Raw genomic sequence first — 26,508 nt, 5'->3', positions numbered from 1 at the left:
GGTCAAAAATAACCATCCTTAACGACTCCACTTAGATAAACGCATCATTAAATGTTTACTGTAACACCACTTAAGTCTCTTGCAACTTGCATCATCTGGATTTGTTTTTCTTACAGTGGATATATACTTTAGTATCTGATATAAAACAGTCAGGTGTGAGTGATATGGGTGGGAATTTTATTTATGTATTTCTTCTTTTAACCATGAACTCATGTTCCCATTACTTTTCAAATGTGTGTTTGTGCGTGTGTGTGCCTGCGTGCGTGTGCAATGTAAAACAGTGGCAATGTCACTCGTAAAACTGGAGTACTTTCTGTCAAAGTGAATTGGACTATGGAGGCGGAGTATCCGGCGTTGATAGGTTCCCAGAGTTGAACGTTGCCTGACAAACGCCCTCCCCGGCACTCACGTTCACTTCCACCGACACGGCGGTCGGAGGCTCCGTGAAGGCGCACTTGGTTTGACTTTGCCCTCTCGTTCGTGGAACTCTGACAGACTGCGATGACGTCTCGCAGGTAAGGTGAAGGCGCTAGTAACCATGACGGTTGCTTCGAAACAGGGCACAAGCTCTCTTTTAACTGTGTGAAGTCTGCCCATATAATCCCTGGATATGCACCTCACTGGGGTCGGACTGGTGGCTCCGCGTAAAGGAATGGTGTTCCACAGCTTTAAACCCGGTCTTCCCCTCTTGCCCTTTCAGTGTCTGTTCTTTACTGACAGCCGTTTAACCATTATTGTTTAGAAAAAATACAACTATGTTTCGAGCGACTCTCCGTTTGCAACATTGCTGCTGTAACAAGATTCCCCGTTGAACTTAAGACAGTTTTGAGCGTGGCTACAGAGTATACGTGTAGCATTAGCTTGTCGACCTGAGGGAAACCCTCTTACAGTTAAATTGCGTCGGGTTCGCTCGCTTTGAACTATTCTGTCAAACAGCCGTGGCATTAACCGTTACCTGTGTGTCATTGTTCAAGTGTTGCTCCATATAGGCTACTTGCTGATATGTTTCGGCAAGCTCCGCAGGCAGTTAAGTTTGACTGAACGACAGAGGGTCTTGCAGACCGTATCCTTTAACTGAACTCGATTCCATTAGGCTGCAGGGAGGACAAACCTATCGCTAACTCCATGTCAAATGCGTATAACCTTAAGGATAGACTAAACTTGGAGGACTTCATAGTCATTGCCGATGGCAGGGGTAGTCGTCCCATCCTGTGTGCATAAACTGTGTTAGGCAAAGTTTACTTTGGTTTTCTTTTTTCTTTTGTTTAAAATAAAGAACTTCTGACAATATAATCTGCAACTTGCAGTGAGCCAGCACAGGAGTAGGCAAAAAGGAGGAGGGGGAAGGGAGAGAACAGGCTTCTGTGACTACCCCCTCACCAAATAAAGTAGGCTATGAGTAGCCTCCTAAATTTGACGCCTAGTTTTTTTTCCTACCAACTCCACAGTTCTTCCCCAGAATCCTATACTGTCGATTAAAAATAGCACCAGTGAAATTCAGGGGCCCAACAAAGAATTGTAGTGTCCTCTACACCCCCTTCCCAAACTGAATAGGCATGCATGTATTTAGCATGCGAAACACCCAGTAATGTTCCGGCAGGCACATATTTTCTTTTTGTTATAGCCAACACAGGAAAAGATGTTAAATGCCTTGTGCTACTGGTTGGGGACTCCCCACAGTGGTCAAACCTCTCACTGTCAAATGCAATGCCCAACAACCTAGAAGTATTATAACAACAGTGTGCACTTTATCCATTATACTGAAACAACAACACTTCATGAGTATTCCACTGGGGTTGTCAAGTAAGCACCTTCCTTCCTCAGTGTTTCATTGAATTAGACACCTCTGGGAGGCTCTACAGTGGTGTCTGGCGCCTCGCACCCACTCCCCTTCATAAAACTTTGGGTAGGCTATAATTGCGTAGTTCAGCACCAGTTTTGAGCATGTTGATGTATAGAATAGCAGGCACAGCTCCAAAACCGGTGCTGAACTACTCAGCGGCATAAAAAAGTGGTTTACTTGTACGTGGATGCATGCCCTGTGGGATAACATTGTATGTCTGTTTTGCAGCTGCAGGTTATAGAATTGTAACTCAATACTAGAACAATTTTGATCGTTAATTGTTCTCAGTTAAGATTTGGACCCAAAAAGATCTCAAAAATAGGGCCTAGGTTGAAAAATCCTGAAGTTTCCCTACAAGAGAGGTGCTAGCAGCAGATGCTAGCACCCATGGGTTTGGGATTCCTTGTTAGCAGGCCCACCTCCCATGTCCGAGGTTACAAGTGCGAGTATGTGTGGAACTGCTTATCCACACAACGTAAGTTACACATACACAGGACTCTCCTTGTTTACCCAATTACCAGTAAGGTGACACTATTGTAATGACAGTATTCACCTAATTGCCCTCTAGTCACCATCAGGACTTGCTCTTCCTTTCAACTATTGGAGTTGTATTACACAGTTATGATACGAAGGGCAGCTCAGGTTAAAGCAGAGGTCAACAAACAGGGCCTTTAGAGTACTCTGCAAATTATGTGAAATACATCTGAATGCTTTAAAGTGCAGATGATCAGTATGAGGTTATTCTCACAGAGGACATGTATTAATTGTGGGTGGGAATGACATTGAAATGAGTTTGAAACTTCTAAATCAATCGTGCTTCATTATAGCATTGGTCAGTATAAGGCTGATGAGTCAAACATGAAAGTGCCAAGTTCCTCCGTTATTACCGGAGGAAATCCCATGGTTTTACCCCTGTCAGTGACGGATTTGACGATTTGACAATTCACTAACAGTGTTTTGTTTACTTCTAGTAAATTGGTGCCAGGCCCCGCTAGACATGTATGAAGTAGGTTTGATAGCTCTGAGGAAAATATGTATGTGGAGACACCATTATTATTTTCATGTTTATTTATGGCCGCATAGTTCGAAAGAAAATAGTAATAATTAAAAGAGAATAATGGTGTGTTACATTTGAACTGGAAAGGCGGAATTTCCAAGTTCCAAGTCGGAAATCTTACCTACATTGGCCCCTGAATCCAAGATGGCTGCTCCACGCATCAACAAAAGTGAAAGCTGTAGTAATATGCTGTTTATTAGCACTTATGTCTCATGAAAACAGTCGTAGACACAGTACTGTCTAACCTCTGTCTGTGGACATGTTGCTAGGATGTGTCTATGCACAGTATCAATTGGTATTGCTTATAATGTTCAACAACTGGTATTGCTAACATGTCAACAACGGTTGATTTTCCGACTTGGAACATGGTCAACTCGGGTGGAACATAATTCCCAGTTCTGCCTTAGAAGGTAAATGAAACACAGCATAATCCTCTGTATCAGGCATACACTGATCACAGCTATTACGCTGAAGTCCTACCGGGCAGAGTTGTCTGATAATTTGAGTAGGCCTTTGGCAGAAGGAAAATTGAATATGGGCATGAGCCATTGTGTTGCCCTGGCACTCAGAGTTAGAAGGCCACAGTGGCGACCGCATGCCATCTGTGGCTTAATCAGTCGCGTGTGTGCAGTAGGGAATGCCAGAATTATCTCAACCAATCAGCATATCCATCAGGTTGTTTGGGCAGATCCTTTGATTTCCTGCACTGAGAAACACCATGAGGAGCTGTGAGCTATACTGCTTCAGAGACTCCAGAGGCATGTATCAGTGGCTTCTTCCTTCAAAATCCTGACTTTAGAAGCAACAATTAAGTACACCATCATTAATGTAACTCTCTCAACATGGCTCACTTATAAGTACATTGTCCCACCCTTAGAGCATTACATCGTAAATCCAAGATAGAATCTTTGGCAGCCTATTCAAACATTCCATCTCCATCGTTTTCCTTGTGATAATGCTAGCTATCACTCTGGTGCTGCACTCTATTAAAAGTTGGCTCAACATACACTTTGTCCGTGTTGGTAGCACAAAGTCATAGCATAGCATTAACTTTACGTGATTGAGGAAGGATACGCAAGGTAGCCTTCATGCACACATGGGTGCATTGTTTGCGTAGAATCTATTCTAAGCCTAAATCTTGCAGGATGGCTAAATGTCATTAACATCAGGCTCTTTCCTGGAGAAAGCAAACTATATTTACACCTAAGGACTAATGAACATTAGCTTCTACGATGTTAACCATTCATTGCGGTTCATCCAGGCATGCCTACAGGCAAAACTACATTTAAAACATCCACCATTGAGCTAAAGACATTGAATAAGCACCCGGGGTTGGTGTCATCTGTGTCTCTGCTTCCAACAGTAAACCAGGTATTTTCAGGTGGATATTGTAAATATACAATTTCCTATAGTCATATCATACCTCATTGCTTTCTTTCAGGTGGAAGTTTTTATGCTGCAAATATTTCTGTCCTGACATTACATTGGAGTCTAGTTTGATAGGCCCTGTGACCCTCTGTGAGTTCGTTCAGAGTTCCTATAAGTGTTTATTATCAATGCATATTTATATTTGCCTTAATTGTGTTACTCTTGTCTGCCATGCTGTTACGCTGCTGGCAGCTGAATGTTGTAGCCTTCGTTCTTTCACCTCTCTCATTCTGTGCTGCTCTCTTATTCTCTTTGTATGCATAAGGTCATTTATTGTGACAGTATTTTCAGTTTGTGTTATATTACAGACACAAGAGGGTATGGTTTATTGTTGAAGGATAAAGTCTTGAAGGTGCTGCATCAGCAAAAATAGAGTTTATTGTGTATACACAACCTACATGGGTGTGTGTGTGTGTGTGTGTGTGTGTGTGTGTGTGTGTGTGTGTGTACAGGTTAGAGACAGGAAATGGAAAATGCTGTGGTGTACTGTATGTTACGAGTTTCACCTTGAAAGGCTTTAAAAGGTTAATATATTTCCTTTCAAAACGAGGATTGTCATGGGTACACACACCTCTCATCTCTTACATTACAGACCATGATTTGGCCTGATGATTTCATAACACATCTAATAAGATGTCCCCTGTTTCTGGAAAATAAATATATAATTTGGCCTTATAATCACTGATTGCCAGGGAAATGCTAAACACACAGTGTGCTCCTCTGCGTCCTGCTCCGCTGTTGCATGGGAATCAGCTCTCTCGTCTAAAACGTGTTTATTTGCAGAACATTGGTTAATGTATCACTCGCTCACCCACCCACCACCCAAAAGCTGTCATGGTAGTGATGAGAGCATAGCAAGGTCTCTGAACCTGTATCTTTTGCTGGCTGCCACTCACATGGCTGTGGGCATGTTTGACTCACTGGCTCTATGCTCCACACACAACAAGTGAGTCACGACTTCACCGGGGGCCGGGCGATGGTAATGGTGAGCCACTACGCGAGCGTGATGAACGAGCTTGCGGGGGAGGCTGCTTCCAGGCTTTGTCAGCCGAAGTGTCATGGCTTCCGTCAGGCACACACGCACGCACCCCCAGTTCCTGTTTCCTAACATTTATGAAGTTGCATTGAAAGTTCTTTGTGAATCATGAGGTGCAAGCCGCCTCAATTGGAGTACTGGGTCGCAACTGAATGTCCCTGCCCAAAACGGGGTGGAAAAAGGTGAAAAATAACAAGAACAGCAAAACAGACAGAAACATGTCAAAGACATAATTCCCACCCAAGCTGTGTGTGTCTGTGCGTATAAACGGAGCAGGTGAAGACAATATAGATAAGGCCAGGCATACACACTGCAGGTTGAGCTGACGGTTACTGCCTACACAAATAGTTCTCTTAGATTTCATGAAACACACTGTCTGATTGTCTTGTCTTTTCTGTTCATAGCTTTCAGATTCTCAGACAACCAGCTGTGTAAGTGTCCCTCAGTGTCCATTCACACCAGTGTGAAGTGTGTCCTCATTGTGCTTGATCATCATGTGAGCCTGTTACATTTCACTTCTGGAGTGGAAGATTAATGTTATTATGTGTTGTTATTAAGAGTATTTTGATCGATCTCCAGTTGTTTTCAGTAACCCCAAAAGCACACATTTTGTTCTATTCAAACCCCTCCCCCATTGCTGAAATTTCTGTTGTGAACACCCCATTTCCAGAATGTTCTTTGGGATCCCACCCCCTGAAATATGGGAGCTCTGAGTCACTTTGGCAAAAACTAGACTGGTATCCCATCAGGAAAAGAGCTGCCAGAGTGGCGAAAGGAGATAGCCTTCCCCCAAGTTTCCAGGAATTTGACACAAGGGGCTTTCAGAAAAATTGATAGAATCTCCACTGAGCTCTGAAACTATCCAGTATCAAAATTACTGAAGAACTGAAGACACCGCCAAGACTAATTGTTGTCACATTTAATGCATGTTGTGTGCCAATAGCTGTATGCTATTTAATTTAGACCTGTCTCATCTGACATTGTCATTTTGGACAACTTTTAGTAAAAAAAAATATTTCTTGTGTGACATTTAAAACTGGTGAACAAAAGACAGCCAGCCTGAACTTACGGGATGTTTCTGGGCCTCGTTTCCCGATAACGATGTATCTTAACGGCCTACGTGGATTTTCGCGACATCGTACACTAAGTAGCACTTTGTATTTACGTGCGTTTCCCAACCATCAACTTAAAGTCAGGTGCACGAGCGCAACGTGCACGAGTTCTTAAGTAGCTCTTAGGAGCTGTTTACGTCAGGTTAACCTGTTTACGTTAATTGCTGTGAAATTAGCTAGCCTATGCGTGCATCGAACGTGCAATGTGCACTAAATTCGGGGCGGGGATAGTAACGCCATCTCCAGCAGAGAAGCCTATTTAAACTGTGTTCCCATTGTAAGGACATTTATTACGATCTGTCTGAGAGTGGGCTGTCAAAGCTAGCATCATCAAAGTCATACAGTACAGTAGGCTACATACATTCAATAAAATTAACCTACATTTGAGTCCAACTGCATGACCATTCTTGCCCTACACTTACCCTTACAATAAAGAAGTGATCCTATTTCAACCATAACTTCATTTTAAATAATGTCTTTCTTTATGACATTTAGTTTATAGTTTAGACAGCAACGTTGACATCTACAGTATATTCAACTGCATCCACTACATAATCTCAAACTTTATTTGTTGGTAACTCTCCAAAAAGGCTACCATTAACACATTTCTTAATGAAAAGGAAACATGCATCACAATAATACTTCAGTGTAACCTGTACCTATGTGGAGTGCAAATATGTCTTGCCATTACACTACCCAACAGCCCTACGTCTGCTAACACTACAGAATGCATAATTCCTACGGGCAATGCACTAGTTTTGTATAGCCTAATCTTTATTTTCAAATACTCAATATTCTTTATTTCTATTTTGATGGGAATAGGCAGGTGAAACAATGACATTCTCATGATGTGCTATACACAGAAACATCGTTTGTATTTCTTCTACATAATATACAACCATCTAGCTAGAAGCTACCATATAAGCCAATGGAGTGGTGGCATAAGCGCTAAATGTGCCATCAAACTACTGTTTGAAAGCTTCAGTCAAGACCTAAATACTCTGCATTGGTCGCGTAGCACATTTCCGATCAAACCGAGTCATTATAAACATATAAAAAGTTGTGTAGATAGCTTTATTCATGTAAAATATTCCTCGCTTCAAGTAGCCATGTTTTTTTTTTTTTAATTCCCGTTTCTTCCGAACGACGGTCGAACGACGCCCCTGGTGGATTACATCGCTAAGTGTGAAGTTACTACTGGTCCTGACCACACGTAGAATTCCTCTCAATGAAAGATACACTTAAGCTAAGTGTGGCGTTGGGAAACCCGTCTGCAACGTAGGAATCCTCTTACGAGCGATTTCAAGTGCTTTTTAGGCTAAGTGCGCGTTCGGGAAACGAGGCCCTGACCTCTTCCTCATTCCCTACTGCTGTAGCCTGTGACGGCTTAATTTGAGCGCCCCCAAACAAAAGAGCGAAACCAGGAAAGGAAGACAGAAAAGAGCATGTTCATCACCGCTAAGCACAGTCATCAACCTCATCAGTCCCCCACAAAGGGACGTGTTCACACAATGGGCTCTGCTCCGAGTGCTTCTGGCCTGTCTGTTTCCTAGAAATAGAAGGAACTCTCAGGAAGTTGTTGTTGTAGGACTGCTCTGAATTCCCCTCTTTGTGTGTGTAGTCGATGTGGGAGAAAATATTTGACGCCACTCCAAAAAGAGGCTTGGTTCTGATTGGGCTGGTTGGGTGTGTAAAGGCGGTAAGTTCGTTATCAGCTGTTGAGCGTTTGAATATGATTCATGGATGTAAGATTTCATTTCACTTGTCCTTGGACTTTCCATGGGGACAGTACAAAAATGGCAACATATTTCTTCCCTTGGCGAGAGAGAGGAGGAGGCGTGTAATGTCCAGACAAGATATGAATACCCTACACCTTATAAGTACAAGAAGCTCTGTTTGACGCCTACACCATACTCTGCCTGCACCTGAGTTGGTGGCTCTCTAGTACAGTATACAGTAATAATACAGTAAGCTGTTTATTTAAAAAAAAAAAAGATGTCATACCCCCCTCTTGTTCCCCCCCACTCTCAGACACATACAGCTGGGTTGCCCGTTATTCCTTTACTTGCCCCTGCTCCTTCTTCACAAGTTGCCCTTCTAGTGTGCAATAGGCAACCAGACGCCACAATGCGGCAGGCGTTAGAATCCAGCGGGGACATGGACAGGCAGGCTGGCGGGCGTGGGCTGGATGGAAACGCCGCAGCATGATCAGCGGTTCTAAAAATACCCTTGGCGGTGCCCAAAATCCACACACACTGGGCCGTCTGCACCCGATATAGCCCCTGGGGGGCTTTGAAGCGGGCTAGGGGGGTGCTAAGTATATCACCTTTTTTCACCAGCGCAGCCGCCTGTGCCTTTAAATAGCCAGCTGTATTGAACTTGAGACATTATGTAAGAGGATGGAGGCACTGTGTGGTGGGGCACGTGGGGCCCTGTGTTAATGGCCCCAGCCTTCCTCCCCCTCTCCTGTCCCCAACCCACCCGCCCGCCTGCTGGCCTGCCTCTTGTCAGAACGGCTTGGCCGCTCTTCAGCCCGCTGCTCCAGACAGGACAAGGCTCAGCTGCAGAAGCTACACCTCACTGCACAGCACTGGTCAGAGCGAGGAGACGCTATTCTAGGAAAGTCACCCAACCAGACTGGCTGTGCCAACACATCAGCACAGAATAACTCAAGGATGACCTCAATGAAGTCTACAAAAGGAATGCACTTGAGTGGAATCCATGTAGTGTATTTTTTTCTGACTTTCTTCAACAGTTTGTTTTCTGTCTTTTACTCATTCAATTTATTTTTGCTGTGTTAAAGGAACTGAGTTACGGAGGCAGTTTTCAATGGTGAATTCAGGCTGATTTAACACTATTTTATCATTGCTAAAAGGCTGAAAATTAATAGTTACAAATGATCTTAGTTGAGTGGAGAAGAAGAGTGTGAACTACAGACGTCGTTGGCACAACCACTGCACAACTTAGACAAGGGTCTCATTAATAAAGCTTACACTTCCAGTTCCCTCTAAAGGGATGAACTTAACATCACACCCACTCACTTCTTTAGAGCAGTTATCGTTTTCGCAGGCGTCCCTGGCTCGGTGCTCTCTCTCTCTCTTGAACTGCCCATGCCCGTCTGTGATTGAAAGGTCATGAAGAGTGAAGTTGCTAACCATTAGTGTCTCCATGGCACAGTGAGCAGGCAGCCAGAGCTCCGTGGCTTCTGGATAAGGCTTAACCAGGGCTTAGGACCGCGAAAACTCTTAATAAGCCGTGCTCATGCTTCAGTGTCAGGGCGCACGTTGGGCTTGACAAGTCTGCCCGTTCTGTGACTTTTTGAAGCCCTGACCTACTTGTCTCTGTCACAGAGTAAACCAGGCTCTGGCAACCAGCTTGCCTTTTAGGTTTGTGGGTTTGAGCAGCCCTCTTGGGGACCTTTGCACTGTTTTTAGGATTTAACTTAGTGGTAGTGTGTGCTAGTATGTCCTGTGTTTATCGAGTGCCAGCCAACTCTGTCAGTGGGTAGTGAACTTGATGCCCCTCAGCATGCCAGTGCTGTAGATTTCCAGTGAATTCACTTCTTGCATCATGAACTCAGTCTACAAGGAAATATCTTTTGCAAAGTCATTTTAACACAGCATGACATGATAGTATAACAAATGGGACATTACTGTAAAATGTCGACTGTTGACTGTAAAACCTCATAATAATACAGAATTGTCCCACGCTCAGTTATGGGAGTCTGGGTCCCGAGTACCGTAGTGCATACAGTACATAATAGGTCTGAAGGTGATTCCTCCAGATATGTAGGTACAGTAAAACTGTACAGTCAGTGCCCTGGGATATTTTTACAACAGAAAAATGGCACCAGCTGCTACCCACTGTCCTCCAATAATGGGTGCAAAGATAAAGCGAAGGCGGGCATGAGTGCAATTGTTCTGTGTGTGTGCGCGTGTGGTCGTGTGTGTGTGTGTGTGACGCTGTGTCACATTCTACTCAGAGGGGATGGACAGTTGCTCAGAGGCTGATTGTGCGGGCTGGCTCCCCTATCAGGGCAGCTCACACTCATCCAAATCCCAGATTAAACACCCCCGCCTCTCCCTCGCGCTCTCTCTCTTTCTCTCTCTCTCTCTCTCTCTTTCTCTCTCTCTCTCTCGCCCTCTCTCTTTCTCTCTCTCTCTCTTTCCATCCACCAGCACTCCTACAAGTCCCTGCCCCCTCCCTCTCCTCCTTGTGTAACTGTACTGATCGTGGATTACTAAACTCTGAGCCAACCCGGAGCTCTGTCAAGCTCCAACCAGAATGGTGAGGTAGGGAAAAAAATCTGCATACTAGTTATCAATGTTTTATTTTGGGGAGGATTTTTTTTTTGTGGCATGTTATTACGATGCATATTACATTGCGTGTTTGCTGCCAGCCAAGCCACTGTCAGTGGACCTGCTTAATGCAAGTTTTATTCACACCAATCTGTTGGTGTGTTTGCACAACGAAGCAAAGCGAAGGAGACAGAGAAGGAAAAAGACAGACCCTGCATTTGATAGAGAAAGTAGAGAGAGGACTTGTGAGGAGTCTGCCGTTGTGGATGTGGATATGTGTACAGTGCGTTGTGGTCGCGTGGAGCTGCTGTGGGAGTAAGTGGCTGCCAAGCCTCTATCTGCCGGGGCTCTGGTGGTGGTGGGGGGAGATTGGCCTTTGGGGCTCTGGGCTGTGGTGGGATGGGTGGAGGTTATGTGGGGGCAAAATTGTGGGCACAGGTGGGGGTGTTCGGTTCGTTAGCGGGAGCAGGAAGTAGCACCGCGTAGCCCACCTGAGCCGACCTCGTCGAGGCTCTTTGTGCTGAGTAGCCACTATCCGGGGTTTTGTCAGCGGCAGCCAAAGCTGCCCTCCTGACCTGGTGCAACCCTTCACCTGGCTTTCTGACCTTTGCTCTTGGCTGTGTCTGTCTTAGCGTGAAGACTACTGAGCTGGATGTATTAAGTCACTGCATGCTGCTTCTGCTGCATGTGAGGGGCCACTGACGAGGGCGATGGGTGGTCTGGCTAATTCGCTGATTAGAACTGTGTGTGTTACGCCAATTTCACTGTTTATAAAAAAACATCAAAAGGGTTCGGAGATACAGTTGACCTTGCTGTCATGTCTTTTTTCGTCCATTGAAAAAATTGGATTTCACAGTCCAGCAGTAACTTCAAAGGCAGCTTGATGCAGGATTAGTATCACATGTTGTGTTCTGATGTGATAACTACATGCATTGTTTAGTTTTTTTTTTTTTTTTTTTTGGTCAGTGTTGCATATCCTAATTTGGAATTTGCAGAATGGTATAATTAAAATGTAATCCGATTTGGGAGAAGACCACTGAACATCTGGTGTTACAACAGATGCAACAGTGCATTCCGTTTTTTTTTTATCTTCCATTGAAATAGAGGAATTACATCACCCCTTACCAGCCAGAAAAGAAAGACTGCTAAACATTGGCTTTTCAAGAATTGTTTTATGCCTAAGTTTACAAACATGGCGTGCCATGGGGGTGTTTCTGTTTCTCTTTTTTACCCAATTCTGCTTTAGTGTGTCTTAATTATGCCTCTGTCTTTGCTAGCGCAGGTATTTATCTAAGCTACAGTCATCCAGAGAGATGTTACTTTAATGTATGCACTCTTATTGCCGTTTAGAAAGTAAATTGTTATCTCTCTTTAACTGCGCTTTGTGTACACTGTGCTGAACAACACTAAGCCTCGAGCGCAATTAAAGAAAGATCCAGGGGCAGGTTTTTTATGTATTGTCTTTTTTTATTACTTTATTGCTCAGGAAGATGTGTGTGTTGTGTGTGTATGTGCACACACATGTGTGTGTTTAGAGAAGTGCAGCGTCACAAAGCATGCTTATCACATGGAACAAACCTGCAGAGAAACAAGAAAGTGTGATGTGACAAATGTGTGTGTTTGGTTTTGTTTTGTTCTGTTTTATCAGCAGCAGTGCAGTGTAAGTGCTAGTTGGGAGTTTCCCTCTGGGTCAGGCCAGACAGACGGAATGACAGACAGACACATTAGCCCCAGAACTCAAAGAGACACCAGCCTAGCTGTGTGTGTGCAGGGAGCCCAGGAGATTGGGACAAACAACAGTGTGCTCGCTCCACAAATGAGACACATTGTATACCATAGATGACATTCACCCGCTGACACAGATGATTAAGTGGGTACCAGTCAGCCATTGTCACATCACATGACGTCTGAATAAATGTTACGTTATTTCCAGCAGCCATAGTACTGAGATTGTACGTCTTATTGTGGCTTCATAGATCAGATGTTCTGTGCAGTTTTTTTACCCACTGCACGAACCTCCCTAATTGATACCAGCAGATTGCAAGGCACCAGAATGAGTTATGTAAACGTGAACGTACTGTAGATTCGGTACATGGTTAGTAAAGTGCTACAGCTTAGGGTAAATAGAGGACTGGTTTGCGCACTGAGTTTCCAGAAAAGCCTCATCTGTCGCTTTCTGTATAGAATGCCTCAACAACGACAGGGTTAATCCATTGAAAAGAATGTGGAGAAGCATATGCAATATATATTCTCCTCCTCTTGTAAATGGTACCTGATGCCAGGATGCTATTCTTTTCTCCTTGTCCACGGCTGATGTTCTGGTGCTTTGTAGATTGCACACAGGCTTGTCCAATCCCACTTCATTGTCCCACCCCCACCCTACACACACACACACACACACACACACACACACACACACAGACTTCCCATGTATTTGTGTCTAATCCTCTGGTGAATGCCGTTTGTAATCATTTACGATTTGCTGTGTTTGAAAAAAGTAGTTTCCTAATCTCCCCCTGAGGGGATATGAATGAGAAGCCCGTGGCGGTTGGCTGGCTGGCTGGGTGGATAAAGGGGGTCAGGTGCAATCTGGCCCAGCTCTGGGTCCCAGATGTCTGGCCGGCCGAGCTCTCTGCTCCACCCTCCGCCAGCAGCTCTCACGTGAGGCGGCCAGGGAAGAGGTTCGCTCTGTCAAGTCTCACTGTCACATTTCATTTTGGATGTCTATGTAGGTATTAAGGGAAAGGTTGCAGTATGCCGTAGGATTAAGAAAGGATTGTGTTTGTGTGTATATATAAATGTGTGTGTGTATATACGTATGTGTGTGTGTGTTTGTGTGTGTGTGTGTGTGTGTGTGTGTGTGTGTGTGGGTATGTGTGTGTGTGTATGTGTGTGTGTATCTGTGGGCAATGCAAATGTTTCCACCTATTTGTGTCTATCAACATCTCTGTGTTGACATCAGGACCTCATGTGCCCCAGGCCCAGTGCTGAGAGTGAGGCTGCCGTGTGCTGGACCCGGGCCACACGAGCACACTCCACTCTTGTAAAGAGGTCACAGGGGTCTGATTGTTCCAGGCCAGGGCCATGAGCTTGCACACAGACCCCCCTCTTAAACCATGTTAATGTTTACGGCCAGACGAGGGGGAAGTTTGGCCCCTGGAAATCAGGTTTAATCGGTGGGAGGTCAGAGGTGAGCTGATCCACCGGCAAGCTCCTTTGTAGGCGCAGCTGCATCCGTATGGCCTGCTGTTGGATGGCGGGTGCATGTGGCACCAGACTTGGTGTAGGAGTGAGATGATGGGCAGCATGTCTCACCGATTCAGGGTGTTTTTTGTCACAGCCATGGAAGTGATGATACCAGTGCGTTGGTTATGATGAGGATGTGTGTGTGTGAGTGTGTGTGTGTTTGCATGTGCTGGTTTAATTGGGAGCGTTCTCATCTTCACACCATCAGCTGGTCAACTGGTTGCGCCTGGACATGAGTGGGAGTGTTTTTGTGTGTGTGTGTGTGTGTGTGTGTGTGTGTGTGTGTGTGTGTGTGTCCATCCACGTGCGTCGTGAGTCACACGGGCCAATTCTATAAATGTTTGTCGAGAAGTGTATTTATTTTCCCCCCTCCTGTTGAATCATTGCCTCTCGCAGTGAAGTGTTCTCTCTCTTTCTTTCGTCACAGCCACTCACAACCAGTTTGTTCTGCTTTGATCGTTTCCATGACCCAGTCGCCACAAGGCCTGCGCTGTTGAGTGTTTGCACATCAACTGCTGAGATCCCTCAAAATATTTGCCTCCACTGTACGCAATGGGTGACATTCTTCCTGATTTACCTTGAAAACATCTAAGCAGCTTTTTCCCTTGTGAGGCTCAAGAGAAGCAAGACATGAATCCTTCCTCATTTAATTACGTTTAAGCACTCAGAGACACAGGCCTAAGAAAGCTAGTAATTAAAAAAAAAAAATAAATAAAATTCCGGCGTCTATACATGCTTTGTAACTGGCATTTTGTCTGTTTGTCTTAATGCCACACATTTAGTACATAATAGCCAAGCATTTTTTGGAATGCATTTTTTATTTTGGATTATTTTTTGTGTGTTATTTTTGGATCTGATCCCAGATGAGGCCCAAATCCCTCGCAGCTTATAGAATTATCACTCATTTCTCTCGTTCGAACAAAGGCCACGCCAATAATTCCATTTTGTGTAACAGTCCACACCCCGCTCCCCTGCAGACACCACGTCGGGTGAAGTGTGAGGTAATGGCAGGGCCTACTGCTGAAACAGCACAGTGGTTTTTGATTGGTCTCTCTTAAAGCCGGGGCGGAACGGTGGCGCCCGTTTGTCTTAAGCAATGGAGTGAAAAATAATTGTTGTCTTGTCACTCGAATTACAGTAGTAATTATGCAATTAACGATTAACATGCTCCAAATGGGATTTTTCTGATTAGTGCAATGGCCTCATAAGCGTGATTTATGGAAGTTAATTATGCTGTGTTTCCAAGCATGATGGGATGCAGTTTGTGTTTGCATTCATGAGGGACAACACATGCTCCATATTTCCCAGCGGCTGGGTCTTACTGTACGGGCCCGTAACCCTTTACCGGGAAAGGGGATTACGGTCATGTCATCTGAGTATATTATGCCCTAAATCTCCACTGTAATCCCTTCCTATTGCAAACTTGTTTATCACATGTAAATCAGTCCATGCTACGGCCATCGGCATTCAAGTTCCTCCCTTTGTTCTTCCCACCCGTCACGTCCTCCCACTGGTTTCCCTCCGCCGAGCCACATGGCCACTTCATGCTTCTGTTTGTTTACATAATGCACCGCCTGTTTTGCTCACTTTGTGTTCTGGTCAAAATTAGTTCTTTCAGCTTTCAATATCCTAACCTAGAAACATTGAATTGTGAATGTGTGCATAGGTATGTGTAGGGCTGGGCAGTATGACGGTATACAGCCGCGGAAAAAATTAAGAGACCACTTCAAAATTATCAGTTTATCTGGTTTTACTATTTATTGGTATGTGTTAAAGTAAAATGTACATTTTAGTTTTATTATATAACCTACTGGCAACATTCCTACCAAATTTCAAATAAAAATATTGTCATTTAGATCATTTATTTGCAGAAAAATGACAATTGGTCAAAATAGCAAAAAAGATGCAGTGTCTTCAGATCTCGAATAATGCAAAGAAAACAAGCTCATATTCATTTTTAAACTACACAATACTAATGCTTTAACTTAGGAAGAGTTCAGAAATCAATATTTGGTGGAATAACCTTGATTTAAAATCACAACTTTCATGTGTCTGTCTTGGCATGCTCTCCACCAGTCTTTCACATTGCCGTTGGGTGACTTTATGCTACTCCTGGCGCAAGAATTCAAGCAGCTCGGCTTCTTTTCATGGCTTGTGACCATCCATCTTCCTCTTGATCATATTTCAGAGTTTTTTTTATGGGATTCAGGTCTCGAAATTGGGCTGGCCATGACAGGGTCCTGAATTTCACAGTAGGTGCAAGACTCTGTGGCTTGTAGGCCTCTCCAGGTCTCCGTCTAACCATCAGACGACCATATGTTGGGCAAAGCTGAAAATTGGACTCATCAGAGAAGACGAACTAGGAGACCCTCCAGTCCGCTTTGGTTCAATCCTTATGGTCTTTTACAAACCTCAGCCAGGCAAAGTACAACGTTGTCCCGGAAGAAAAACTTGCTTCCTTTTGCTCTGACAATGTTCTCCAACTCTGAGAAGTGTTTTTTCCAGCAGGGCAATGCTCCATGCCACACAGCCAGGCCAGTAAAGGTGTGGATGGAGTATCACCAGATCAGGACCCTGTCATGGCCAGCCCAATTTCGAGACCTGAATCCCATAAAAAAAACTCTGAAATGTGATCAAGAGGAAGATGGATGGTCACAAGCCATGAAAAGAAGCCGAGCTGCTTGAATTCTTGCGCCAGGAGTAGCATAAAGTCACCCAACGGCAATGTGAAAGACTGGTGGAGAGCATGCCAAGACACATGAAAGTTGTGATTTTAAATCAAGGTTATTCCACCAAATATTGATTTCTGAACTCTTCCTAAGTTAAAGCATTAGTATTGTGTAGTTTAAAAATGAATATGAGCTTGTTTTCTTTGCATTATTCGAGATCTGAAGACACTGCATCTTTTTTGCTATTTTGACCAATTGTCATTTTTCTGCAAATAAATTATCTAAATGACAATATTTTTATTTGAAATTTGGTAGGAATGTTGCCAGTAGGTTATATAATAAAACTAAAATGTACATTTTACTTTAACACATACCAATAAATAGTAAAACCAGATAAACTGATAATTTTGAAGTGGTCTCTTAATTTTTTCCGCGGCTGTATACCGTGCAACGGTAGAAGTGTGTCTACCGGGAGAGATTTGGCTATACCGTTTCAACCGCGGTATACTCTTATTTTGAAATCCAATCAATTTATTTGTACGTAGATAGTGATCTCCAAACTTTACATCATCTGGGTTATCATACAGTTACTCTCCAAAACAATAGAAGACATTCCTCCAAAATTCCTCTTAAGCGATTTTGATCCTGTTTCGTGATTCACGCTTCTTCAGGCAAATAGAACTTTACATTTTCAGGAGTTGGTTTGAACACAATTTTAACACAATAGGCAATAATAAAGCGGCACCGAAAGTAACAACCCAGTCATTACTTAAAACTGAAAAATGTCCTGTTCATCTTCAAAATAAGTTGGTTCTCAAAATTGCAAGAATTCAGTCTCGCTCTTCTCGGGTTGAAGACTATGAAATACTTCCAGCAACATGCGCTTGTCCTCGTCCTAGCCATGCTTTTGGGTTGACAGTCCTAGGAGTTTTGTCCGACTTAGCAACAGTAACTAAGGGGGCTTTTGCGAACGGTCAAAATTAATTAACGTGTGCTAGGACCACTGAATCGCCAAACCTGCTTGCAGTCTGTGTTCTACCACAGTCCCCGTCCCGACAGTGGTCTCATCACTCATATGATAATTTATTTTTCTAAAGATGATTTGATATTGTAACGAGTAACGGCTTCAGGGGAAATGTATCGGAAAAAAGTATCAGTTTTCTTTGCAAAATGTAGCAAAGTAAAAGTAAAACAGAAATAGTCAAAAGTAAAGTACAGATATACAAAAAAATGACTTAAGTACAGTAACGAAGTATTTCTACTTCGTTACTATACAACACTGCGTACATGTCTATGGCGATTATAACCTAACGATCGAGATTCTAAGTAACATGGAGACAAAACTTGTTTTGGTACTCCACATAGATCATACACCCTGGAATATAAAAACGACTCAATTGAAATTGGTAAACGCTAAAGTGTTTTTTATCCAGGAAAACCGCAGCTCCATCGTTTACTTGCGTGTGTTTACAGGCCAGTCTTCACCGCACCAATATGGCGGCAACGTTCTCACGTCGCAGCAATGGGCTGAAGCGGTCAATGGGGCGTATGTGTCATGTGTAATGGCCAACTTTAAAATGTTCTTATTTTAATAAGTGGCCATATAAGAAAATGTTTTTGTCATCATTATTGCGTTAACATATAAACATAAATTGAAAAGAAAGTTTTTTAACACTTGATTTATCTTCTGACAGTACATTAAAGAACCACTGAAAGCCACATAAGCACTGGACTAAATGCCACTACATGCACTTTGTTTTAATCTTACTATTTAAAGATTCAATGGAAACTTTCAGTACAAAGTAGGCTTATACTGGCCACTATTGCTTAGGCCAATAGCCTATTGAGGCAGTATTGTTTCTGCACCTTAAAGGGCATCACGTTAGTGTTCTTAAGGGTCAATACATAAATGGTCATAATGTAAAGCCTATGTCTGTTGACACATTTCACAACCGCAGAAGTGTCCTCTATTTCACAAACTCAAATCTGGTCACCGACGTATAATAAACCGTGATATATACCGTAACCATGATATAAAATTACAGATACCGTGATTTTGACCATACCGCCCACCCCTAGGTATGTGTTGTGTGTGTGTGTGTGTGTGTGTGTGTGTGTGTGAGAGAGTTTGCTGTGTTTTAATGATGGGAGAACACATCTCTTTAACAGATAAAGAGAGCTCACCGTTGTCTGGTGTATGGTCCCCTGTGCAGGTGGTTCCACCCCAACATCACTGGGTTAGAGGCGGAGCAGCTCCTCCTGACGCGGGGGGTCCACGGCAGCTTCCTGGCCAGGCCTAGCAAGAGCAACCCAGGGGACTTCACACTCTCTGTCAGGTACAGCTGCCCGTCGGCTATATTATATGGTTGTTTATTTGTTGCTGGTGGTGTTGTGCCTGCTTCCGTTGCTATTATAATGTCTGGAGCAAGCTTGTGCTGCAAAGGCCCTAACCAAAAGCAAATAAGGAATAAAATATGTTTGCCTCCTCAGGCAGGCTGGTACACAGTCATTTAAAGAGTTGAGTGCGTATTGTTTCTCACAGCACACTGCCCTGGTGGGTGATACCATTAGCATCTGCTGGGTTATCTACAAATGTCTTTAAATTCATTTGGTTATTTTTTTCATTTAAACAGTATGAGGAAAAGAAAGTCATCAGAGACAAAGTATTTCTCAGTTATTCGCTTGTGACATGCAGGCCTTGGAGGGAAATGACCTTTTGAAGCCCTTGCCTGGAAAAAAGCGTAGATGGAATGGAAAATACTAAGAAAAAAAAAGAGACTTGGCTTTCGCTCCTGGCTATTAATGAACTCTAGCATAAAGAGCAGCTCTGTGCGAACAATAGGAGTGGATGGCGCCATACTGTGCTTTATGGCACAAACAAACACTGGTCAGCACTTACACATTTCACTTGCAGGATTGACCTTGAAGTGCATAGATGTGTGTGGACAATCAATACATACTATTCGGCACAGCTCACAAGTGTTTCACAGTCACTTTGATGATTCCACTTCTATCAATGTTCTGTAACAGAGCTGGATGTTGGAACTAATAGAAATGGCCATGCCCTTCGTCATGTGGCCATGCCGGTGTGTTTGTGTATCCCTAAAGCTAAGGAGTAGTACACTGCAGCTCATATCACCAGCCCTGACTTAGACTGTAGATGATCAGTGGAGAGAGAGAGAGAGAGAGAGTGAGAGAGTGAGACGGAAGCTTTTAAGTTTCATCATCGGTTGGCTCTTGGGTGGGGAAACTTATCAGTGTATCACTGTCCTGCTCTCTGCACTTTACAGCAGCCGTTGGCACCAAAACACAGAAAGAGAGAGAGAGAGACAGATGGAGAGATTGAGAGTGAGAGAGACAGCAGGAGAAAAGGAAAGAGAGAGAGAGTGGAGGGAAATAACTGTGAGAGAAAGGCAACCATAAGGGGCGGGGATGGACTGCTGGCGAGGAGTCAACAGCGGTAGCTCTTAATGGCCTTAAGACGTGGAGGCCCCACGCAGGGAACAGCGGCTGCGGTAACGGCTGCCACAGCAGGGGCGTCTGTGGCTTTGCGCTGAGCCGATCCCAGGGCGTAATGTGCTCCGGATTCTGCGGCAGGCTTGTGCCTGAGGCCTAACCACAGCCAGCCCCCATCTCAGGGTCTGCCGTGCCGAACGACCGGCTGATTCCTCTGCTGGTTCAGCTGACAGACACAAAGACACTTTCACGCCGAGGTCTGCGGAAGATAGGAGCTGGAACTTCCCAGCAGCTACTGCGTGGTGCCCGTATGAAGCTTATTAGTAACTTAACACTGTCAAACCAAGGGCTTTTGCTGGGGTAGATTGTTATGGTTTTCAAAGACTGTTTTTCAGTCTGTCATCTTTCATCTCTTGATGATCCATCAGTAGTCTTTCATCATCAGGCCTGGCTTGTATGTGACATGAAGAAAATAAATAATACAGAGAAATTGCAATGGTCAACCTGAAAGTATAATCTGTAGTTATTAAAAATGGATTGTGTGTCTGATGTAGTGTGGTTGAGTGCTTGAAAGTTTGAAGTTGTTATTTTATTAAGCTCAACAAGATATGAACAGCGCTTGCAACTTTTTTATCACTTAAACTGCAGACAGACAAGCTTAGAGAAGACCATTACTCTCTGACTCACACGGCAAAGATCCAATAATGAGCTTTCTATCTCGTAGACTTTCTCATGCACTCTCACTCTCACTCAGAAAATACACACACACACACACATTTCCCTTAGAGTGCATTTTCATAACTGGAGAGATGGTAATTACAAAGTCATTAAGAAAGTCTCCCCTTACAAGGACATTATTTGATAAAGCATCCCGGTCCCACAAATGGACTCAAAGGGACTACATCACACCATTATCTTCTCTTTCCTGTCTATGTCCTCTCTCTCTCGCTCTTTCTCTCTCTCTCTCTCTCTCTCTCTCTCTCTCTCTCTCTCTCTCTCTCTCTTTCTCTCTCTCTCTCTTTCTCTCTCTTTGTCTGTCTGTCTACCCTGAGTGGAGGCTTCCTTATTGTACACTCTGTGCATGCTGAGACTCGACCCAGTCAGAACTGAAAAGGTAAATCAGTGGATTACACATTGCATTAGGCATCCTGTAACTAACACTGATTACATGCTGTGCTGAACAGTAGCAAGGCAGCAGCTATCTCGCTTAATGTTCATTAATGTTGAGTTTAATGGTTTGTTCATGTTGACGTTGTGCGTTGAATTATGTCTGTTACGGGAACAACGATTTACATGATGCATTCATTAACATAAACAAACCATAAACTGCAGCATTTCACATTACTCACAGTTTATCTCTGCTGACGTTAATAGCTGGGGTGTGAATAATGGAAACGTAATGGGAAACATAACCAAGTGTTTTCGCACTGGTGTATAAGTGATATACAAGTTAGGAGGGTGTGTTGAGGGCTGAAGAGGCCAGGTGGAGCAGAGGTGAGAGGCCTTAGGGGTCCTGAGATGCCCTGTCGCTGTATCCTCAAGATGTGAGAATGGTCTCCCTGGAGATGTGACGCCTGGCTGTCCACACGCCCCATGGGGATCCCAGACCAGGGATCAAACCTCCTTTCGAAACAGATCTCTCAAAGTCTGGAATGTTCTTGCCCCTTGTGCTGAAAATAGAGTCCCCTCCCTCTCTCTTCCTAATTATGTAATAGCCGATTGCCTCAATTCACTGTAAATATTTCCACTGCCGTGGAGCTATTTATAGATCTTCACCATTGATCCCGGGCATTGCATGTCCAAACATAATCTCTGGCTGACTTTAATCGCAGTGGCCCGACTCCACTAGGAGGACGAGCTAAATGACATTGGCTGCCGGAGATGGAGAATGGCAGGCGTGGTATCTGTGGGGAGGGGGGGGGGGGGGGGGGGCAGATGAGGGGGTTTAAAAGGCTGGTGATTAAACAGACTCCCAGTGAGACAGACGGGCATTGAGTTGGGTCGGTTTTCTTCTGTCTCTCTGACCGGCTAGCGCAGAGCTGGCCCAATAGAACAGTACAATCAATGATGTACTCGCCCTGAACTGGGGATTACAACAACAACAAAACAGAAAAGGTAAAAATAGGGAGAAAGAAGTGAGCAGGAGTAAGGGAAGTGAGCACCCTTGGTAACCGAAGGGTCTGGGTTGGGTTTGCCAGGAGGTGGTGCCCCACACTACCCTCTGCCAGCGTCACGCAATGGGGGGGGGGGGGGGGGGGGTCAGATTTCAGCCATTGTGATTGATTTTGACCCGTGAGCCGAGAGGAAAGAACACACCATCTTTCATTCAATATGCTCGCTCACTCCATGTGTGTGTGTGGGGGGGGAGGTGTACCAGTGTGATACATCAATAACTATGTTTCCATGTGTACGCTTGGGTGGTGCTTCTATCCACAGCAACCCAAAGGGGGGTAGAGTTCAACACAACTGACAGCAGGTTGAGGAGAAACGATTGAAAATAGGCAAGGCTGTGGGTACACAGAAACCAATGCATAAGAAGTCTGTAAGGTGGTGTAGGAGTAAGGGATGGAAGTGTGGGGGATCAAGAATAAGTGTTCACATCTTTTCGAAGAACAAAAGAGATTCTGCTCAAGAGCATATGCTGAACTAAATATGTTGCACTTACCTTACCTGATGTTCATTTTATGAGGTATTTCAATTTGCATAATTGCGTCTTTGCTCTCACATCTTTAGTAGCTTTCCGTTTTAAAATGTATTTGTTCTGTGATCACTATTTTCACTGGAGTTTTCATTGTGACACAGTGGTGCTGGCAGAGACCGATTGGCCAGGACAAGTATGCCAGTTTTTTGGCCAGCTAAAGATAGCACACCCACAGGAGCCCGTGTAATGACGAGGACAAGATTGCAGCAAAGATACAATGATTATCCTCCTGTCACACACTGGACTTGCAGCGCACTCCTGACAACGCTCACACAACTCCTGAATCCTCTCTCTCTCCCTCTTTCTCTCTCTCTCTCTCTCTCTCTCTCTCTCTCTCTCTCTTTCTCTCTGATGAATGGCATCCAGATCAGAGAATATCAATCAGGCTGTGTGGAGCAGCAGGCCGTCTGTCCTTATAAGAGCGAGAAGGCAGGGGCTCAGTTGGACTGGGATTTGTTATTTGTGTCTTTGCGTGCACTGTAATTGCATTAAAGCTGCCTGGGCCAGCCAGCCATGCAGGCAGGCACACACACACACACATATGTGCGCACAAACAGCACACATACACACTCTATTTCTCTCTCTCTCTCTCTCTCTCTCTCTCTCTCTCTCTCTCTCTCTCTCTCTCTCTCTCTCTCTCTCCCTCTCACACACACACACACACACACACATATGTGCGCACAAACACCACACATACACACCCTCTCTCTCGCACGTTCTCACACACACACACAAATGCTCACTCACACTCACACACACACAAACACACACAGGCCGGCAGTGGGCTCCACAGACACACTCATGCGTGACCCAGCAGTCAGTAACCATTAGCTGGCTCTGATGAGGGGCGCACTGCTCTCTGCACCATGGAAACATTCATAATGCAATTACAGGCAGTCCAGAGTGCAGATTTATGAAAGATAGAACAATAACGATGGATGAGGCAGGGCAGCACAGAGACATGGAGGGAGACAAGAGAGAGGGAAAGGAGAATGATGAGATTTATTCCACTCCATCCAAACCCTTCTCCATAAATTACATTTGAAGGAATAGAAGGCTATTGTGAACAAGACAGTGTATGTTTGTAACACTTTCATCTCTTTTTTTTCCCCCTCACTGGGATATTTGTCTTTTTTTTTTACTGGTATGTCACAGCAGTCAGCGGAGACAGAGACAGATGTGATCTGTGCGCGTAGTGAGCGGCTGTGGTTGCGGGGACGGTGCCAGAACGGCGCAGGTGTTTTTTCCTTCCGTTACTCTGTCGGTTTGGTGTGTTAAGCCTCAGCTCATTGTGAGCTGAAAAGCTGAAACCCAACAGGGAGACAAAATGCTCTCTGGATTGGATGACTTTAAGTGCATCCCACACACGATGTTCCACAAAAATGTCCTCTCTCTGCTTTTTAACAGAGTGCATATGGCTTATTTTGTTTGATGGCTACTTCACATGAACTAGAATAACCCTGAAAATCCTGTAATGTCCTGTCATGTAATTTGGTCCCATAAGCTGATAAGAATGTCTTTAGGTGACTGTGGGTGAATAAGGTATTAAGCGAAAACCCATAAACCTGCCGTATTTTTTCCCGGGGCCCACAAAGATGTTTTGGCTGCAAAATCCCTCTCAAAATCCAGCTGAAATCAAATGTATTGTAGACTCTGGTGTCTAAGCTGTATGAACTCTATAAAGCTGTCTGTCTGTCTTTCTCTATCTCACTTTCTGTTTCTTTCTCTCTCTCTCTCTCTCTTTCTCTCTCTCTCTCTGGATATCTCTCACTGAGTCTTCAGTTTCTGTGGTCGTCTTGTCTATCCTGTTTGCTCTCTTTCCATTGCACTGGATTAGATCCCCACCTACACATAATAAACAACACTTTCTCTATATCCCCCCTCTCTCACTCTCCCTCCTCTCTGTGTCTGCCCGGTTCGTAGGCGTAACGATGAGGTCACCCACATTAAGATCCAGAACTCTGGGGACTACTACGATCTGTATGGCGGGGAGAAGTTTGCCACGCTGGCCGAGCTGGTGCAGTACTACACCGAGCAACACGACCTGCTGCGCGAGAGGAACGGCGACGTCATTGAGCTCAAGTACCCCCTCAACTGCAAGGACCCCACATCGGAGAGGTACAGCCCAGCACTGGCCCGGTCCAGCCCAGTACAGCGCCACACAGCACAGTCCAGTGCAACACACCATGGCCTGTTGCATAGTGTTTGAATGGGAGTAGAGTAGTGTGCCCTCTAGGGTTTGCACTGTGGTAGTGCAGGGGAGCAGAGGACTTTACATTTTTTTGCTCCAATGCCAGTTTAGGAAACCTAGAAGGATCAACAGGTATTGACAAGAAAAATCCATATTATCTAAAATAATCAATTTGAACAAACTATTTTAGAATAAATGACTAGACGGAACATGTAATGATAGTATGTATTGTTTCTGAAATGGCTATCCCTGCAATATGGATATGCTGATTGGTGGTGTGAGCATAATACGGCAGCCCTTAGAACATAGTATTGTCCAAATCAGCTTCACTCTGGCTGCAGTGTATATCACTGAGGTTGTGTAAAGCAGGCTGTTCACCTGAATCTGGGAAGTAATGAGAAGAAGTGGTGAATTTGATTACCAGTAGAGCTGTGCACCAAGCACCTGCAAATTGCAACACGGTCAAGAACACACACACCCTGAACAATGCATGCGATTTGGTAGAAAGCAGACAAATCAATCATGCCATTATGTGCAGACTCTGCTGCAAATATGAAATAGGTTGGCTGCAGAAAAGTATTTAGCACTATGTATCAACATCGTTGTGTTGCATTGTGGAGCATTTTCAGTGTTTCCCCTCGGGTATATATTAAGTGCTAAGTGCTTTGTTTTTCACGAAGCAGACAGTGCTGTACTGTATGTCGCCTTAGCAATTCCTCCCCCACACATTCACAGGTTCATCACAGGCCCCTCCACATTCCACATTGTGTGGAAACAAGTTCCTACTGACACCTCTGTTTTCAATCCATTCTCAGCCACATATATAACCACCATATGGTGTTTGTGAGAATGTGTGTGTTTGTACACGTGTGTGTGTGTGCGTGTGTGTGTGTGTGGGTTTGATCTCAAATGCATCCTTCAGACAACGGGGAAAATGCTATCTCTACTTAACCATGTAAAAGTAGAAGACATCTAACCCCAGTGAGATGCTATCAAAGACACGTGAAGCCATATGTCTGTGACAAACTTTCCGTATGAAGAAGAAAAAACGTTCCATATACGTTAGTGCAATGCGCAATGTCTGGGGTACTTAGAAAGGGGCTTTGTAGCTGGTTACGGGGGGGGGGGGGAGTGCATTTAGAATAGGTCTGAGAATGTTGTTTAGGGAAGAACAGAGTACCTCTGCTCATTAAAGATGGCCTCATGTGTGGTGGTTTGTGGCCCCTGCTTAGATGGTACCACGGGCACCTCTCTGGGCGTGATGCGGAGAAGCTCCTCACGGAAAAGGGCAAGCCGGGCAGCTTCCTGGTGCGCGAGAGCCAGAGCAAGCCGGGCGACTTTGTGCTGTCCGTCCTCACCAACGAGGAGAAGCATGAAAACGTGGATCGAAAGACCAAAGTCACACACGTCATGATCCGATATCAAGTAAGAGAACGCCCCTATTCTCCACCTGAACAAGAGGCCAATCTGG

The 26,508-nt window shown here is 44.4% G+C and overlaps 1 protein-coding gene across 3 annotated transcripts in view; it reads left to right on the top strand.

Annotated features, from left to right (window-relative positions):
* Positions 1 to 394: 394 nt before the first annotated feature.
* Positions 395 to 26,508, top strand: part of ptpn11b (protein tyrosine phosphatase non-receptor type 11b) — a 36,024-nt gene continuing 9,910 nt past the window's right edge. For 2 of the 3 annotated variants that reach the window (XM_080853374.1, XM_080853373.1), the window contains exons 1-4: positions 395 to 515; positions 18,903 to 19,025; positions 24,770 to 24,964; positions 26,270 to 26,462. In XM_080853374.1, coding sequence (XP_080709500.1) covers positions 502 to 515; positions 18,903 to 19,025; positions 24,770 to 24,964; positions 26,270 to 26,462 — 525 coding nt within the window. In that variant the 5' untranslated portion in view covers positions 395 to 501. The remainder of the gene's footprint in view (positions 516 to 18,902; positions 19,026 to 24,769; positions 24,965 to 26,269; positions 26,463 to 26,508) is intronic. The other variant, XM_080853375.1, reaches the window with a different exon arrangement.

Source organism: Sprattus sprattus, assembly GCF_963457725.1.
Source record: "Sprattus sprattus genome assembly, chromosome: 16".
Taxonomy (NCBI): domain Eukaryota; kingdom Metazoa; phylum Chordata; class Actinopteri; order Clupeiformes; family Clupeidae; genus Sprattus; species Sprattus sprattus.
This window is presented reverse-complemented; position numbering and strand designations above follow the sequence as displayed.